We start from the raw sequence: 19138 nt of genomic DNA, 5'->3' as shown, positions 1-19138 counted from the left end.
CTATAATTTTTACAATCTCTCTTGTCCTCCCTTCCCTTTATATAAAGGAATTATATAAAGGAATTTATATAAAGGAAATGACAGTAGTTTGTTGGATTATGTATTGGTAGATAAAAGACTGTTGAGTAGACTTCAGGATGTACATGTTTATAGAGGGGCCACAGATATATCAGATCACTTTCTAGTTGTAGCTACACTGAGAGTAAAAGGTAGATGGGATACAAGGAGAATAGAAGCATCAGGGAAGAGAGAGGTGAAGGTTTATAAACTAAAAGAGGAGGCAGTTAGGGTAAGATATAAACAGCTATTGGAGGATAGATGGGCTAATGAGAGCATAGGCAATGGGGTCGAAGAGGTATGGGGTAGGTTTAAAAATGTAGTGTTAGTGTTCAGCAGAAGTTTGTGGTTACAGGAAAGTGGGTGCAGGAGGGAAGAGGAGCGATTGGTGGAATGATGTAAAGAGAGTAGTAAGGGAGAAAAAGTTAGCATATGAGAAGTTTTTACAAAGTAGAAGTGATGCAAGGAGGGAAGAGTATATGGAGAAGTTAAGAGAGTGGTGAAGCAATGTAAAAAGAGAGCAAATGAGAGAGTGAGTGAGATGTTATCAACAAATTTTGTTGAAAATAAGAAAAAGTTTTGGAGTGAGATTAACAAGTTAAGAAAGCCTAGAGAACAAATGGATTTGTCAGTTAAAAATAGGAGAGGAGAGTTATTAAATGGAGAGTTAGAGGTATTGGGAAGATGGAAGGAATATTTTGAGGAATTGTTAAATGTTGATGAAGATAGGGAAGCTGTGATTTCGTGTATAGGGCAAGGAGGAATAACATCTTGTAGGAGTGAGGAAGAGCCAGTTGTGAGTGTGGGGGAAGTTCATGAGGCAGTAGGTAAAATGAAAGGGGGTAAGGCAGCCGGGATTGATGGGATAAAGATAGAAATGTTAAAAGCAGGTGGGGATATAGTTTTGGAGTGGTTGGTGCAATTATTTAATAAATGTATGGAAGAGGGTAAGGTACCTAGGGATTGGCAGAGAGCATGCATAGTTCCTTTGTATAAAGGCAAAGGGGATAAAAGAGAGTGCAAAAATTATAGGGGGATAAGTCTGTTGAGTGTACCTGGTAAAGTGTATGGTAGAGTTATAATTGAAAGAATTAAGAGTAAGACGGAGAATAGGATAGCAGATGAACAAGGAGGCTTTAGGAAAGGTAGGGGGTGTGTGGACCAGGTGTTTACAGTGAAACATATAAGTGAACAGTATTTAGATAAGGCTAAAGAGGTCTTTGTGGCATTTATGGATTTGGAAAAGGCGTATGACAGGGTGGATAGGGGGGCAATGTGGCAGATGTTGCAAGTGTATGGTGTAGGAGGTAGGTTACTGAAAGCAGTGAAGAGTTTTTACGAGGATAGTGAGGCTCAAGTTAGAGTATGTAGGAAAGAGGGAAATTTTTTCCCAGTAAAAGTAGGCCTTAGACAAGGATGTGTGATGTCACCGTGGTTGTTTAATATATTTATAGATGGGGTTGTAAGAGAAGTAAATGCGAGGGTCTTGGCAAGAGGCGTGGAGTTAAAAGATAAAGAATCACACACAAAGTGGGAGTTGTCACAGCTGCTCTTTGCTGATGACACTGTGCTCTTGGGAGATTCTGAAGAGAAGTTGCAGAGATTGGTGGATGAATTTGGTAGGGTGTGCAAAAGAAGAAAATTAAAGGTGAATACAGGAAAGAGTAAGGTTATGAGGATAACAAAAAGATTAGGTGATGAAAGATTGAATATCAGATTGGAGGGAGAGAGTATGGAGGAGGTGAACGTATTCAGATATTTGGGAGTGGACGTGTCAGCGGATGGGTCTATGAAAGATGAGGTGAATCATAGAATTGATGAGGGAAAAAGAGTGAGTGGTGCACTTAGGAGTCTGTGGAGACAAAGAACTTTGTCCTTGGAGGCAAAGAGGGGAATGTATGAGAGTATAGTTTTACCAACGCTCTTATATGGGTGTGAAGCATGGGTGATGAATGTTGCAGCGAGGAGAAGGCTGGAGGCAGTGGAGATGTCATGTCTGAGGGCAATGTGTGGTGTGAATATAATGCAGAGAATTCGTAGTTTGGAAGTTAGGAGGAGGTGCGGGATTACCAAAACTGTTGTCCAGAGGGCTGAGGAAGGGTTGTTGAGGTGGTTCGGACATGTAGAGAGAATGGAGCGAAACAGAATGACTTCAAGAGTGTATCAGTCTGTAGTGGAAGGAAGGCGGGGTAGGGGTCGGCCTAGGAAGGGTTGGAGGGAGGGGGTAAAGGAGGTTTTGTGTGCGAAGGGCTTGGACTTCCAGCAGGCATGCGTGAGCGTGTTTGATAGGAGTGAATGGAGACAAATGGTTTTTAATACTTGACGTGCTGTTGGAGTGTGAGCAAAGTAACATTTATGAAGGGATTCAGGGAAACCGGCAGGCCGGACTTGAGTCCTGGAGATGGGAAGTACAGTGCCTGCACTCTGAAGGAGGGGTGTTAATGTTGCAGTTTAAAAACTGTAGTGTAAAGCACCCTTCTGGCAAGACAGTGATGGAGTGAATGATGGTGAAAGTTTTTCTTTTTCGGGCCACCCTGCCTTGGTGGGAATCGGCCGGTGTGATAATAAAAAAAAAAAATAATTATGCATTCTGTCTGCCAATCCCTAGGTACCTCCCCCTTTTTCATACATTTATTAAACAAAAATACCAACCCCTCCAACACTATTTCTCCCCTGCTTTTAACATTTGTGATTCCATCAGTTCCAACTGCTTTACCCCCTTTCATTCTACGAAATGCCTCGTGCACCTCACCCACACTCGCATCCTGCTCTTCACTCCTAAAAGATGTTATACCTCCCTGGTCTGTGCATGAAATTACTGCCTCTTTCTTCATCAACATTTAACCCTTAAACGGTCCAAACAGATAGACGTTCAAATACGTAGTGCTCCAAACGTAGATCTACGTTTTTCACATAAATCAAATGTAGATAAGTTTTTTAACACATTTTCAAATGAAAAAAAAATCTACATTTTTTACATACTTTCAAATGTTGAAAAAACGTATATGTACGTTTGGACCATTTAAGGGTTAAGTTACTTAGAATAATCCCACCATATACCCAATACCTCCAACTCCCCATCTACCGACTCCTACTGTTTTTAACTGACAAATCCATTTGTTCCCTATACTCTGTATATTGACATGAACTAGATAACATTTATGAAGGGATTCAGGGAAAGCCAGTTTGCCAGAGCTAGGTAACATTCATGAAGTGATTCAGCTATGTCACTGTGCACTGGCATGATGGTAATGGAGTGAGTGATAGTGAAAGCTTGTTTTTTGGGTCACCCTGCCTTTGTGGGAGATGGCCATTCTTAAAATAAAAAATTTTTTCCTTGGTAGTTGAACCAGGGTGAAACAGATCCCAAGCATGACCTTTGCCATATGGGTTGCAGGGTGATTTTGAGGGTCAGATTGTGAAGAAAAGGTGTTTTATATGTTTTGGAATATAGTAAGTTTTTAAAATTTGAGTATTTAGCTCTATGAATACAAAATACATTTTTTATAGGTAAAGAAGCATGATGCCTTTGAGAAACTGGTTTATGCTCAAGATGAGAAGTTAGAAACCTTGAAAAACCATGGATCGAAACTTGTTGAGCAGAATCACTTCGACTCTCCTCACATTAAGAAGCGCATTGATGAGGTGGTGATGAGAAGGGCAAGAGTCAAGGAGAGTACCAAGTAAGAAAAATTACTTTAGTTTTAGTGGTGTCATGAAGGCTGTGTGTTCTTGCAAAGTATACATGGAAATGTTGAGTACTTCATGCATTTTACAGTTTCATATTTTCTACAATGCAGAATTTTCTGTTTTCCAGGGCTCGCAAAAGGCAGTTAAAAGATGCTCATCTTTACGCACAATTTATTAGAGATGTTGGGGATGCAAACATGTGGATTGATGAGAAAGCTAATCACTTGGATGCAGAACGTCTTAAAGGAGAAGTCACAAGCTTTGAAGATAAAGTAAGGAAACTTCAGAAACATCAGGCATTCATGGCTGAGCTTCAGGCTCATGAGTGCAGCATAAAAGAAATAACAGAAAAAGGTGAGAGCCATAACTAGCCATAAGATTTCATTCAATTTGTTTGGCTCTAAGGTTAAATCTGTCTGCTCTGGTTATTCTTTCTTTTGAATGTTGGCATTAACCATACTGGTCATATTAGAGATGTACTTCCTGAAATTGGGATCACAAATTTTAAACAAAATTTGTTAGCTAGACATAATTTTATAATTGTGGTTTTAACCCTTAACTGTCCAAAAGTAGATCTACGTTCTTAACGCTAGCGCTCCGAATGTAGATCTACATTTTTTCCTGCCTTCAAATTTGGCGTGATAGGCTTGAGTGGCCTAGGCACGAGAGAATGGATCTGCGCACTCAGTATGAAAAAAATCCGGGACCGTGCTATACCACATATTAGCACCAGCTAGTTTCGGCTCCATCCTGGGAAACCCTTGTGATTCAATTGCGCCTCAGCATATTGACACTCGTATTCGAGGAAAGTGGTATAGAACGTCAGTTTAGTGGATTCGAGACCGATATAGCCATGAATGTCAAGGAATTAGTGAAAATATTGACGATAACCCAAATGACCCTCGACCCATCACCTCTGGGGTGCCGAGTGGGGCCACACCAGACCCTCAGCCAAGCACCTCTGGGGTCGCCAGTGTTACAACTCAGAGGCTACTGCGCAAAAGGAAATTATCGTATTCTGTCATATTTGGTGAAGATGAGTGAAAGTGATATAAGTGATGATGAGATTGATTTTATGCCCACAGATGAATCAAGTGATAGTGATGTACATTATTCCCAAGTGAAGCGTATGTTTAGGCGTCATTTCCTATGTTCAGGCAGTGTGCCATATGCAGTACCCAATGGTTGTGGGAGGTCACGATCAAAAACCCCAGCAACTGATAGTGATCACGAAGGTAAATACTCAGGGATGGAGGATGAGGTGGTTGTGGGTGGCGTGGTGCCTGGCCCCCGTGGTGCATTGGGTGGGCAGACAAAGGACCACCCGGTACCTCCTCAGCCGTGTGCTGCCTCCACCCGTCCCCCCTCTTGCTCCCCCATGCCCCATGCCTCGGGTCCACCCTGCACCATGTGACCGTTAGTGGAACTGGACACGAAGTACAACATTCATGCCACATCCTTTCGATTTTGATGCCAGTGGAAGTGGCATCCTCCCAGAATGTCCCATCACGATTGAGTCTACAGAGTTAGACTTTTTCCAACTATACTTTGATGGGCCGCTAATGAACTTGATTGTCACCCAGACAAACATTTACTACAGCTATATAATATAATGGACAACACAGAGGTTGTGCAGATGGAAAGATACAACTGTGGCCGAAATGTATTAATTCCTCAGCACTGTCATGCTAATGGCTCATATGTATAAGCACAGTATAGCACACGACTGGTCCACAGACTACTTCAGTACTCCTGTCTTCCGTGACCACCTTCCCTGCAACAGATTCAGTCTGTTGCTACGAATGTTGCACTTCTCGGACAGGAATAGACCCAACAGAAATGGCCTTCTATACAAAATCCGGGAAGTGTTTGTATCTGTAGCAGAAATTCAGTGCCTGTTTTTATCCATTCAAGAACGTTGTCGATGAGTCCTTGATTCTGTTAAAGGGATGTCTGTCCTTCAAGCAGTATATATCGAGCAAACGTAATCACTTTGGTATAAAACTGTTTGTGCGATTGTGAGAGTGGCATGGTGTTGGATGTCATTGTATACACCAGGAGAAACACGCTTGATGATGACAGGTGGATGTTGGGCATTTTTGGTGATCTTGTTTGCAAGATGATGGAACCATACCTTGGCAAGGGCCATACATTATACGCAGACAACTGGTATACAAGCCCTATGCTCGCTGATTTCCTGTGTGTGAAAAATACTGATGTATGTGGAACAGTGAGAAGAAATAGAAAACATATGCGAAAGTTCAGTGAAGGCATTGGTGAAGGTGCAGTTCAAGTGTTTCATGCCAATGTCATCGTGGCACTGACATGGCATGACAAATGGGACATTGCATTCCTGTCAACCATCCACAGAAATGAGATGGTACAAACAAAGTGAACAGAAAGATCAGTGAACACATTGTGAAGCCAGCTGCTGTCGTTGGCTATATGAACAATATGCGACTAGTCGACACTTGTGACATGATGATAGGGTTTGTTGACTGTGTGTGTGTGAAGGAATTGCAAGTGGTATATGAAAGTGTTTTTCCACCTTGTAGACATTGCAATGCTCAATGTCTTCAATATGTATGAAATAAAGACTGGAAAATGAATTTATGCAGAATTCAGCCTAAATGTCATCATGCGGATAGCAAAAAAGTATGGTACCACACCTATACTTGTCCCTCATCAGCAACCTGTCCCCCAACGACAACCAGTGGGGGAAGTGCCAGACCGAAACCTCACTGTCACTACCTGATACCAATACCGCCTACCCCAAAAAAGAAATACTCAGAAAAAGTGTGTTGTGTGCTAATACCTCACGGCGACCCCAACAACAGAAGGACACACGATTCCTGTGGCAGGAAAGTGGGGTAGCACCCTGTATGAATCCATGTTTCATGGAGTATCATACAATCCTGGATTACTAGAAACATAACTGGGACATGTAACTAGTATATTGTTGTAGATAATAGAATGTGATTCAGCCAGGTGTACAAAATCACCTATAAGTATGTACATGTGTGTTTGTGACAGATTAATAATTTCATTCATAATATTTGTGTATAAACAATTGGCTATCAAATCAAATGATCTGCTATGAAACATTACCATCATACCATAAAAACTGTGAAAATTAAAAAAAAAAAAAAAAAAAAATGTAGAATTTCTGCAAGTGGCAGCACCTCATGTGGCAGTCAGGTGAATGACAATTGTCAACTTTGTGGCCTTGTATCTCTCTAAGTACTGACTCTAAAATTGTTTTTCTTACATTACTTTATGTAAAAACAAAAAAGTCCTTAATCCCCCCCCCCCCCCCCCATATTCAGTGCACTGGGCGAGAGAACCTATATCTACGTTTGGACAGTTAAGGGGTTAAGTTTTTTAGAACTTCAGGGAACATACTCCCATGCATTTTAAGGGTAATTGTACACATAGCTTTGGATATTGTGAAATGAATGAAAAGAGGATTGCACTATATACCTCACAAGTGAGAAAGTTGAAGTGAAGAGACTCTTAACCCTTAAACTGTCCAAACATAGATATACGTTCATTCACATAGCGCTCCGAACGTAGTTTTATTTGCCATTCCTTCAAAATTGGGGCGATAGGCCCGAGTCGCCTAAACATGAGAGAATGGATTTTAGCACTTGGTGTGCGCAGTATTAAAAATCTGGGATCACTTAGTACCTTGTGGGAGCACCAGTTCAAGTGAGTGCCATCTAGAGCAAATAGTGTGGCAAACACCAGGGATTCACTGATGTTATGTCACATTAACACCTCTTTTAAAAAGGAAAGTAAAAATAGGTTAAGTGAGTGGGCACGAGTTGGACCTGACTAGCTTGTGCTACTAGGTCTGATGCTGTGCTCCTTCCTTCAGTGGATGTGACCTGACTAGGTGGGTCATAGGTCTAAGCCAGTTGTTAACATGGACCTGCCTTGCATGGGCCAGTAGGCCTGCTGCAGTGTTCCTTCTTATGTTCTTGTGTATTTGGCAGGCTGACCAGCTGTCTCTGTCTCTCTCTCTCTCTCTCACATATACACATCATCATCATTCTTTCAACACATCGGCCGTATCCCACCGAGGCGGGGTGGCCCAAAAGGAAAAATGAAAGTTTCTCCTTTTACATTTAGTAATATATACAGGAGAAGAGGTTACTAGCCCCTTGCTCCCAGCATTTTACTTGCCTCCTACAACACTCATGGCTTATGGAGGAAGAATTCTGTTCCACTTCCCCATGGAGGTAAGAGGAAATAAACACGAACAAGAACTAGAAAGAAAATAGAAAACCCAGAGGGGCGTATGTATGTGTGTTTGTACATGTATGTGTAGTGTGACCTAAGTGTAAGTAGAAGTAGCAAGACGTACCTGAAATCTTGCATGTTTGAGACAAAAAAGACACCAGCAATCCTACCTTTATGTAAAACAATTACAGGCTTTGGTTTTACACTCGCTTGACAGGGTGGTAGTACCTCTTTGGGCGGTTGTTGTCTACCAACCTACTACCTAGGACATATACACATAAGTACAGTTATTATTGATAGTGTAAATTACTCCTATCAAATACGTGCGTATTTGATGAGAGTGAATGGAGACAAATGGTTTCTAATACTTGATGTGCTGTTGGAGCATGAGCAAAGTAACACTTATGAAGGGATTCAGGGAAACCGGCAGGCCAGATTTGAGTCCTGGAGATGGGAAGTACAGTGTCTCCACTCTGAATGAGGGGTGTTAATGTTTGTTTTATAACTGTAGTGTAAAGCACCCCTCTGGCAAGACAGTGATGGAGTGAATTATAATGAAAGTCTTTAAATAAAAAAAAAAAAGGCACAGTACCGTGACTGGAACGATATGCAAATAGCCCGCACATAGAAGAGAGGAGCTTACGACAACGTTTCGGTCCAACTTGGACCATTTATAAAGTCACACAGTGTGACTTTGTAAATGGTCCAAGTTTGACTGAAATGTCGTCATAAGCTCATATCTTCTATGTGTGGGTTATTTGCGTATGAAAGTTTATCTTTTTCGAGCCACACTACCTTAGTGGGAATTGGCCGATGTGTTAATAAAAAAATAACTCAAATTCCAGGCAAAGTGCTATGCTGTGCTTGTAGATGTAATGTACAAATAACCATGATGCAATATGCATTTTTATTTGCTCAGGAATCAGGGAGCGGCTCAAAGACCAGCAGTTTTACAAGCCGCTCCCTGAGACAGACAAGCAGATGGAAAACACACAGGCAGACTCAAGCAGAGCTAGACAGACTCAAGCAGAGCTAGACAGACTCAAGCAGAGCTAGACAGACTCAGGCAGAGCTAGACAGACTCAGGCAGAGCTAGACAGACTCAGGCAGAGCTAGACAGACTCAGGCAGAGCTAGACAGACTCAAGCAGAGCTAGACAGACTCAAGCAGAGCTAGACAGACTCAAGCAGAGCTAGACAGACTCAAGCAGAGCTAGACAGACTCAAGCAGAGCTAGACAGACTCAAGCAGAGCTAGACAGACTCAAGCAGAGCTAGACAGACTCAAGCAGAGCTAGACAGACTCAAGCAGAGCTAGACAGACTCAAGCAGAGCTAGACAGACTCAAGCAGAGCTAGACAGACTCAAGCAGAGCTAGACAGACTCAAGCAGAGCTAGACAGACTCAAGCAGAGCTAGACAGACTCAAGCAGAGCTAGACAGACTCAAGCAGAGCTAGACAGACTCAAGCAGAGCTAGACAGACTCAAGCAGAGCTAGACAGACTCAAGCAGAGCTAGACAGACTCAAGCAGAGCTAGACAGACTCAAGCAGAGCTAGACAGACTCAAGCAGAGCTAGACAGACTCAAGCAGAGCTAGACAGACTCAAGCAGAGCTAGACAGACTCAAGCAGAGCTAGACAGACTCAAGCAGAGCTAGACAGACTCAAGCAGAGCTAGACAGACTCAAGCAGAGCTAGACAGACTCAAGCAGAGCTAGACAGACTCAAGCAGAGCTAGACAGACTCAAGCAGAGCTAGACAGACTCAAGCAGAGCTAGACAGACTCAAGCAGAGCTAGACAGACTCAAGCAGAGCTAGACAGACTCAAGCAGAGCTAGACAGACTCAAGCAGAGCTAGACAGACTCAAGCAGAGCTAGACAGACTCAAGCAGAGCTAGACAGACTCAAGCAGAGCTAGACAGACTCAAGCAGAGCTAGACAGACTCAAGCAGAGCTAGACAGACGCAAGCAGAACCAGACAGATACCTGGAGTCTACCTGGAGGGCATTCTGGGGATCAATGCCCCCGCGGCCCAGTCCACTACCAGGCCTCCCGGTGGATCAGGGCCTGATCAACGAGGCTGTTACTGCTGATTGCACGCAATCCAACGTACGAACCACAGCCCGACTGATCTGGCACCGTCTTTAGGTATCTGTCCAGCTCCCTCTTGAAGACAACCAGGGGTCTTCCCGTAATGCCCCTTATTGCTGGTGGGAGGCTGTTGAAGAGTCTTGGGCTCCGGACACTTATTGCGTTTTCTCTTAGTGTACCAGTGACACCCTTACTTTTCACTGGGGGTATGTTGCATCACCTGCCAAGTCTTTTGCTTTCGTATGGAGTGATTGCTGTGTGCATATTAGGGACCAGTCCCTCCAGAATCTTCCAGGTGTAGATTATGATATCTCTCTCTCGCCTGCACTCTAGTGAGTACAAATCAAGTGCTTCCAGGCACTCCCAGTAGTTAAGGTGTTTGATGGAACTTATACGTGCAGTAAAAGTTCTCTGTACATTCTCTAGCTCTGCAATTTCACCTGCCTTGAATGGGATGTTAATGTACAGCGGTATTCCAGCCTAGAAAGAATAAATGATTTAAAAAGGATCTTCATTGGCTTAGCATTTCGTCTTGAATGTTCTTATTATCCATCCTATCAGTTTCCTAGCAGATGTGATAGTGGCATTGTTGTGGTCCTTGAAGGTGAGGACTTCGGACATTACCACACCCAGGTCCTTCACATTACTTTTCCGCTCTATTGTGTGATTGGAGCTTGTAGCATACTCAGTTCTAGTTATTATTTCCACCAGTTTTCCTTAACAGAGTAGTTGGAATTTGTCTTCATTGAACATCATATTGTTCTCTGTTGCCCATTGGAAAACTTGGTTTATATCTTCTTGCAGCTTTGCTGTGTCCTCAGTGGATAACACACTCATGAACATCCTAGTATCATCTGCAAAAGATGATACAGTGCTGTGGTTTACATCTCTGTCTATGTCTGATATGAGAATAAGGAACAGGATAGGTCCAAGTACTGTGCCTTGTGGGACAGCTCTTCACTATGGCAGCATCTGATTTAACTCTGTTTACTACTACTACTCTGTGCGATTGGTTAGAAAGTTGAAGATCCATCTACCTACTTTGCCGGTTATCCCTTTAGCACGCATTTTGTGTGCTATTACACCATGGTTGCACTTGTCAAAGGCTTTTGCAAAGTCTGTGTATACTACATCTGCATTCTGTTTGTTTTCCAGTGCATCTAGGACCATATCATAGTGGTCAAGCAGTTGCGAAAGGCAGGAGCGACCTGCTCTGAAACCATGTTGCCCTGGGTTGTGCCATTTTTGGGAGTCCAGGTGGTTTGCTATCCTGCTTCTTGGAAGTCTCTCAAAGATTTTTATGATGTGGGACGTTAAAGCTATTGGTCTATAGTTCTTAGCTACTGCTTTGTTGCCACTTTGTGGAGTGGGGCTATATCTGTTGTTTTTAGTGACTGTGGAATCTCGCCTGTGTCTAAGCTCTTTCTCCATAGCATACTTAGGGCCCGTGAGAGGAGTTTCTTGCAATTTTTAATGAACACCAAGTTCTAAGAGTCTGGGCCTGGGGCTGAGTGCATGGGCATGTCGTCGATGGCTTTCCCAGTCTAGTGGAGTTAGTTATGTCATAAATCTGGCATACATTGGCAGGGTTTGGAGGCTCATTCTTGAAAAAATTGTGTGGATCGTCTATCTTTAAACTGTTTAGTGGCTCGCTGAACACTGAGTTGTACTGCAATTTCAGTATCTCACTCATGTTTGTGTGTAACAGTGAAAACAAATAAGGCGAGGGCTCCCTGAGTGCACATTCATCAAGTGTCACTGGGCTGTCAACAGTATAGGGACACTTGTCCTAACACCATGCTTCAAGGTATACTCCAGCTTCTCTAAAACATTGCTGGGACCTATAAATACTTTGTATATACTGTATTTCTAGACAATAGTAAATGACCCAGGCAGGTGAAAATGTTCACCTGTAAGTGTGATTGTGACTAATTTGAGTACTATTTCAACACCTAATATTAGTGTCAGAACAAAGATTGGCTATGAAATCACAAGAACTATTATAAATTGTAATTATCAGAACATAAAAAATACATAAAATAAAAACAAAAAAAGGTATATCGGCAACAATTCTGCAAGCGGCAGGAGTCGATATTGCCGTCAGGTGAGCATCCAGCACCAACTTCATGGGCTTGTATATAGGTAAGTACTGACCCTAATTTTTCTTTATCCTATAACATGTAGAAAAATGCACTCATTTTTTTTTTTTTTTTATGTAATAAAGTTGGTAGAATTACCGACAATATGTAAAGTAAAAGGACACAAGTGCAACTAATGTGACATTTTACTGTGGCAACGTTTTGCTCTCCAGGAGCTTTGTCAAGCCGATACAAACAGTATGTGGACACAGAGGGTATATATGAAGGCTCAGTGAGGTGCAATACTAGTGAGGTACCATATCGATTTTCACAGGTGGTAGTAGTGGTAGTGACAAAAGTTGTAGTAGTAGTAGTAAGACAATATGGTAGAGCAATTAATTCATGCACGAGTGAAAGGATATAAAAGCTATTACTTGGGTAACAAAAATAGGTTGGACAAACATAGACTGGAAAGAGAAGGCCTGTTTCAGTGTTCACCCTCTGTAATGTGCCCTGTGTAGTATAACAGGAGAGACTGTGATGGCGGGGTTTACTGTTTTCAGGAGGATTCTTGCTAAGACTTCAGAGATGGTGAAGCTGCCGTTGTTTTGTTTAATAGTATTCGAAACGGCGATCAGTGCTGATTCGAGGCACTTGCGTCTGCGGAAATTAGTTTCTTTGATCACTAATTGGGCGTCCCTGAATTTTACGAGATGGTGGAATTTCGGTGTTGTACACAGGCGTTGTTCAGGTCATCATTCCTACATGCGTAAATGTGTTCATTGAGGCGGGTGTTGAGGTTTCTTGCTGTTTCACCTACATAAATCTTGGGACAGCCTCCACAGGGTATAGTGTAAACCCCTGCATTGACTGGTTCATGGTGCTTTGATTTTGTCCTGGTTAGATCCTTTATTGAAGTGCTAGAAGCGATGGCGACTCTGGTGTTAGCTTGTGAAAGTACTTTGGAAACGTTCAGTGCAACCTGGCTGTTGGGAAGAATTATAACTTTGTTGGGAGTGGTGTTGGTGTGTGGAGAATTAATAATCTGAAGAGCTCTTTTCTTGCAGTCTTTGATGAAAAAGGAAGGAAAATGTAACTCAGTGAAGGTTTGGTGAATGTATGTACATTCCTCGTCAAGAAACTCAGGACTACAAATTCGGTATGCTCTTAGGAAAAACCCAGTGATGCCTCTTTTGGTCTTGGTATTTTGATTGGAATAGAAGTGTGTGAGATTTTTATTGGTAGGTTTCCGATAAACTTGAAATCTTAGGTTGTTGTCTACTTTGTGAATGAGGACGTCGAGGAAAGGTAGCTTGTCATTGGACTCTTCTAGTGTAAACTGGATCGCTGGTTCAACTGCGTTGAGCCTTGCTTGAAGATTCCATACATCAAAACGTTTGGGAGTTATTACGAGGATGTCGTCCACGTAACGTAACCAAGTGACGCTTGAAGGGATGATGTTTGTGGAGTGTTCAGACTCTAGGTGTTCCATGTACAAGTTCGCTAGGACGGCACTGATGGGGGACCCCATTTCCATGCCGTAGGTTTGTTTGTAGAGCTTGTTATTGAAAGAAAAACAGTTGAAATTAACAGAGTTCAATCAAGTCAACAAAATCTCCGGGAGGTAGAGGAAGATTAAGGTCCTGATAGACTTTACGTCGTAGAACCTCGATGCCTTTTGTGGTAGGTACTTTTGTGAAGAAAGCCTAGGGAAAGTATGGATTTGTCAGTTAAAAACAGAGTAGGGGAGTTAGTAGATGGGGAGAGGTAGGTATTAGGTAGATGGAGATAATATTTTGAGGAACTTTTAAATGTTGAGGAAGAAAGGGAGGCAGTAATTTCATGCACTGGCCAGGGAGGTATACCATCTTTTAGGAGTGAAGAAGAGCAGAATGTGAGTGTGGTGGAGGTACGTGAGGCATTACGTAGAATGAAAGGGTTGGTAAAGCAGCTGGAACTGATGGGATCATGACAGAAATGTTAAAAGCAGGGGGGGGATAGTGTTGGAGTGGTTGGTACTTTTGTTTAATAAATGTATGAAAGAGGGGAAGGTACCTAGGGATTGGCGGAGAGCATGTATAGTCCCTTTATATAAAGGGAAAGGGGACAAAAGAGATTGTAAAAATTATAGAGGAATAAGTTTACTGAGTATACCAGGAAAAGTATACGGAAGGGTTATAATTGAAAGAATTAGAGGTAAGACAGAATGTAGGATTGCGGATGAGCAGGGAGGCTTCAGAGTGGGTAGGGGATGTGTAGATCAAGTGTTTACATTGAAGCATATATGTGAACAGTATTTAGATAAAGGTAGGGAAGTTTTTATTGCATTTATGGATTTAGAAAAGGCATATGATAGTGGATAGAGGAGCAATGTGGCAGATGTTGCAAGTATATGGAATAGGTGATAAGTTACTAAATGCTGTAAAGAGCTTTTATGAGGATAGTGAGGCTCAGGTTAGGGTGTGTAGAAGAGGGAGAATACTTCCCGGTAAAAGTAGGTCTTAGACAGGGATGTGTAATGTCACCATGGTTGTTTAATATATTTATAGATGGGGTTGTAAAAGAAGTAAATGCTAGGGTGTTTGGGAGAGGGGTGGGATTAAATTATGGGAAATCAAATTCAAAATGGGAATTGACAGTTACTTTTTGCTGATGATACTGTGCTTTTAGTTTAATATGTTTATTATGCACCCCATACCCATCCTGTGGGCGGTAGTCAAAAGATTACAGAGGTACATAATTGGTCCAGGGACTGGGCCTCAAAGTTTTGATAGCTGAGCAAGTTAGAGGCAATGAATTCACAATTTACAAAGGTAATGAACTCTCAATTTACAAAGGTAATGAACTCCAGGTAGGTCTAGTCACAATCATGACAAGTTACAAAGGTATTTACAGATTACAGAGGTACACAATGGGTCCAGGGACCGGGCTCCAAAGTTTTGATGGCTGAACTAGGTACAAGGTAATGAACTCACAAGTTACAAAGGTAATGAACTCACAAGTTACAATGGTAATGAATACTGTAAGAATGGTTACTTACGTTTATACATGGCTGCAATCATGAACAAATTTTAGAGTAATGAGCAATTCACACTTCCACACCCGGTCACAACTGTAGTGAGTTATTGGTGCAAATGTTGATTGCTGAGTCTCTCTCTCTCTCTCTCTCTCTCTCTCTTTCTCTCTCTCTCTCTCTCACACACACACACACACACACACACACACACACACACACACACACACACACACACACACACACACACACACACACACACACACACACACACACACACACACACACACACATTCATACATACACACAAACACACACACACACACAAACTCATACACACACACGTGCACACACTCATACTGTGCTTATGGGAGATTCTAAAGAAAAATTGCAAAGGTTAGTGGATGAGTTTGAGAATGTGTGTAAAGGTAGAAAGTTGAAAGTGAACATAGAAAAGAGCAAGGTGATGAGGGAATCAAATGATTTAGATAAAGAAAAATTGGATATCAAATTGGGGAGGAGGAGTATGGAAGAAGTGAATGTTTTCAGATACTTGGGAGTTGACGTGTCGGCGGATGGATTTATGAAGGATGAGGTTAATCATAGAATTGATGAGGGGAAAAAAGGTGAGTGGTGGGTTGAGGTATATGTGGAGTCAAAAAACGTTATCTATGGAGGCAAAGAAGGGAATGTATGAAAGTATAGTAGTACCAACACACTTACATGGATGTGAAGCTTGGGTGGTAAATGCAGCAGTGAGGAGATGGTTGGAGGCAGTGGAGATGTCCTGTCTAAGGGCAATGTGTGGTGTAAATATTATGCAGATAATTCGGAGTGTGGAAATTAGGAGAAGGTGTGGAGTTAATAAAAGCATTAGTCAGAGGGCAGAAGAGGGGTCGTTGAGGTGGTTTGGTCATTTAGAGAGAATGGATCAAAGTAGAATGACATGGAAAGCATATAAATCTATAGGGGAAGGAAGGAGGGGTAGGGGTCATCCTCGAAAGGGTTGGAAAGAGGGGGTAAAGGAGGTTTTGTGGGCTAGGGGCTTGGATTTCCAGCAAGCGTGCATGAGCGTGTTAGATAGGAGTGAATGGAGGCGAATGATACTTGGGACCTGACGATCTGTTGGAGTGTGAGCAGGGTAATATTTAGTGAAGGGATTCAGGGAAACCGGTTATTTTCATATAGTCGGACTTGAGTCCTGGAAATGGGAAATACAATGCCTGCACTTCAAAGGAGGGGTTTGGGATATTGGCAGTTTGGAGGGATATGTTGTGTATCTTTATACGTATATGCTTCTAAACTGTTGTATTCTGAGCACCTCTGCAAAAGCAGTGATAATGTGCGAGTGTGGTGAAAGTGTTGAATGATGATGAAAGTATTTTCGTTTTGGGGATTTTCTTTCTTTTTTGGGTCACCCTGCCTCGGTGGGAGACGGCCGACTTGAGAAAAAAAAAAACTTTTGTGAAGAGGGAAGTCACGTCCAAACTGCTTGGTTTCTTGTTACGGATGGAGAGGTTGCGGATGCGGTTGAGAAGGTCGCTTGAGTGTTTAAGATGAGTGGGGCTGATGGTCCCCAGAAGGCAGGGAAGATGTTTGGCAAGAACTCCGGCTAGTTTGTGTGGAGCACTGCCTATACCTGACGTGATGGGTCTGAGAGGAATATTGTGTTTATGGGTCTTGGGTAAACAACCTAAGATATCAAGTTTTTTGGAAACCTATCAATAAAAATGATCTTGCACTTCTATTCCAGTCAAGATACCAAGACCAAAACAGGCATCATCATCATTGGGTTTTTCCTAAGAGCGTACTGAATTTGTAGTCCTGAGTTTCTTGACGAGGAATGTACATACATTCACCAAACCTTCACTGAGTTACATTTTCCTTCCTTTTTCATCAAAGACTGCAAGAAAAGAGCTCTTCAGATCATTAATTCTCCACGCACCAACACCACTCCCAACAAAGTTATAATTCTTCCCAACAGCCAGGTTGCACTGAACGTTTCCAAAGTACTTTCACAAGCTAACACCAGAGTCGCCATCGCTTCTAGCACTTCAATAAAGGATCTAACCAGGACAAAATCAAAGCACCATGAACCAGTCAATGCAGGGGTTTACACTATACCCTGTGGAGGCTGTGACAAGATTTATGTAGGTGAAACAGCAAGAAACCTCGACACCCGCCTCAATGAACACATTTACGCATGTAGGAACGATAACCTGAACAACGCCTGTGTACAACACCGAAATTCCACCAACCATCTTGTAAAATTCAGGGACGCCCAATTAGTGATCAAAGAAACTAATTTCCGCAGACGCAGGTGCCTCAAATCAGCACTGATAGCTATTTCGAATACTATTAAACAAAACAACGGCAGCTTCACCATCTCTGAAGTCTTAGCAAGAATCTTCCTGAAAACAGTAAACCCCGCCATCACATAGTCTCTCCTGTTATACTACATAGGGCACTTTACAGAGGGTGAACACTGAAACAGGCCTTCTCTTTCCAGTCTGTTTGTCCAACCTATTTTTAGGTTACCCAAGTAATAGCTTTTATATCCTTTCACTCATGTGCGAATTAATTGCTCTACCATATTGTCTTGCTACTACTACTACTACTACTACTACTACTACTACTACTACTACTACTACTACTACTACTACTACTACTACTACTACTACTACTACTACTACTACTACTACTACTACTACTACTACTACTACTACTACTACTACTACTACTACTACTACTACTACTACTACTACTACTACTACTACTACTACTACTACTACTACTACTACTACTACTTTTGTCACTACTACTACTACTACTACTTTTGTCACTACTACTACTACTACTACCACCTGTGAACGTCGATATGGTACCTCACTAGTATTGCACCTCACTCTGAACCTTTATATATACCCTCTGTGTCCATGTACTGTTTGTATCGGCTTGACAAAGCTCCTGGAGAGCGAAACATTGCCACAATAAAATGTCACATTAGTTGCACTTGTGTCCTTTTACTTTTTTTTTTAAATCGGAGCTCTACGTGAGTGAACGTAGATCTACGTTTGGACAGTATAAGAGCTAAGATGACAGACAAACCAAGATAACATGAACTGGTTTTGTATATATGCAATAAAAATGTAGAGGAAAAAGAACACCTAATAAATTAGCACTAGTGTACAAAGTGAAATCCTGCAGCAGAAGACCACCTTCTTTTCTTCTTTTCTTCTTCTTCTTCTTCTTCTTCTTCTTCTTTCTTTTCTTCTTTCTTTTCTTCTTTCTTTTTTCTTTCTTTTTTCTTTCTTTTTTCTTTCTTTTTTCTTTTTTCTTTCTTTTTTCTTTCTTTTTTCTTTTTTCTTTCTTTTTTCTTTCTTTTTTCTTTTTTCTTTCTTTTTTCTTTCTTTTTTCTTTCTTTTTTCTTTCTTTTTTCTTTCTTTTTTCTTTTTTCTTTCTTTTTTCTTTCTTTTTTCTTTCTTTTTTCTTTCTTTTTTCTTTCTTTTTTCTTTCTTTTTTCTTTCTTTTTTCTTTTTTTCTTTCTTTTTTCTTTCTTTTTTTTCTTTTTTCTTCTTTTTCTTCTTTTTCTTTTCTTTTTCTTATTTTTCTTTTTCTTTTTTTTCTTTTTTTTTCTTCTTTTTTTTCTTTTTTTTCTTTTTTTTCTTCTTTTTTTTCTTTTTTTTCTTTTTTTTCGTTTTTCTTTTTCTTTTTTTTCTTCTTTTTTTTTCTTTTTTTTCTTTTTTTTTCTTCTTTTTTTTCTTCTTTTTTTTCTTCTTTTTTTCTTTTTTTTCCTTTTTTTTCTTCCTTTTTTTCTTTTTTTTCTTTTTTTTCTTTTCTTCTTTTTTTTCTTTTTTTTCTCTTCTTTTTCTTCTTTTTCTTTTCTTTTTCTTTTCTTTTTCTTTTTCTTTTCTTCTTTTTCTTTTCTTCTTTTTCTTTTCTTTTTCTTTTCTTCTTTTTCTTTTCTTC

General features: G+C 41.1%; 1 protein-coding gene across 15 annotated transcripts in view; it reads left to right on the top strand.

Annotated features, from left to right (window-relative positions):
• The window catches only part of kst (spectrin beta chain, non-erythrocytic 5 kst), a 436819-nt gene that overhangs the window by 289341 nt on the left and 128340 nt on the right, over positions 1 to 19138 (top strand). For all 15 annotated transcript variants that reach the window (XR_011393672.1, XM_070097938.1, XM_070097941.1 and 12 more), the window contains 2 exons: positions 3568 to 3740; positions 3875 to 4101. Coding sequence is in view for 14 of the 15 variants with exons in the window: in XM_070097938.1 (XP_069954039.1) it covers positions 3568 to 3740; positions 3875 to 4101 (400 nt within the window). In the remaining variant the exon portion in view is untranslated. The remainder of the gene's footprint in view (positions 1 to 3567; positions 3741 to 3874; positions 4102 to 19138) is intronic.

Source organism: Cherax quadricarinatus, chromosome 60 (assembly GCF_038502225.1).
Source record: "Cherax quadricarinatus isolate ZL_2023a chromosome 60, ASM3850222v1, whole genome shotgun sequence".
In the NCBI taxonomy this organism is placed as follows: Eukaryota; Metazoa; Arthropoda; class Malacostraca; order Decapoda; family Parastacidae; genus Cherax; species Cherax quadricarinatus.
Note: the sequence above shows the minus strand (reverse complement) of the source record. Positions and strands in the feature narration are given on the sequence as shown.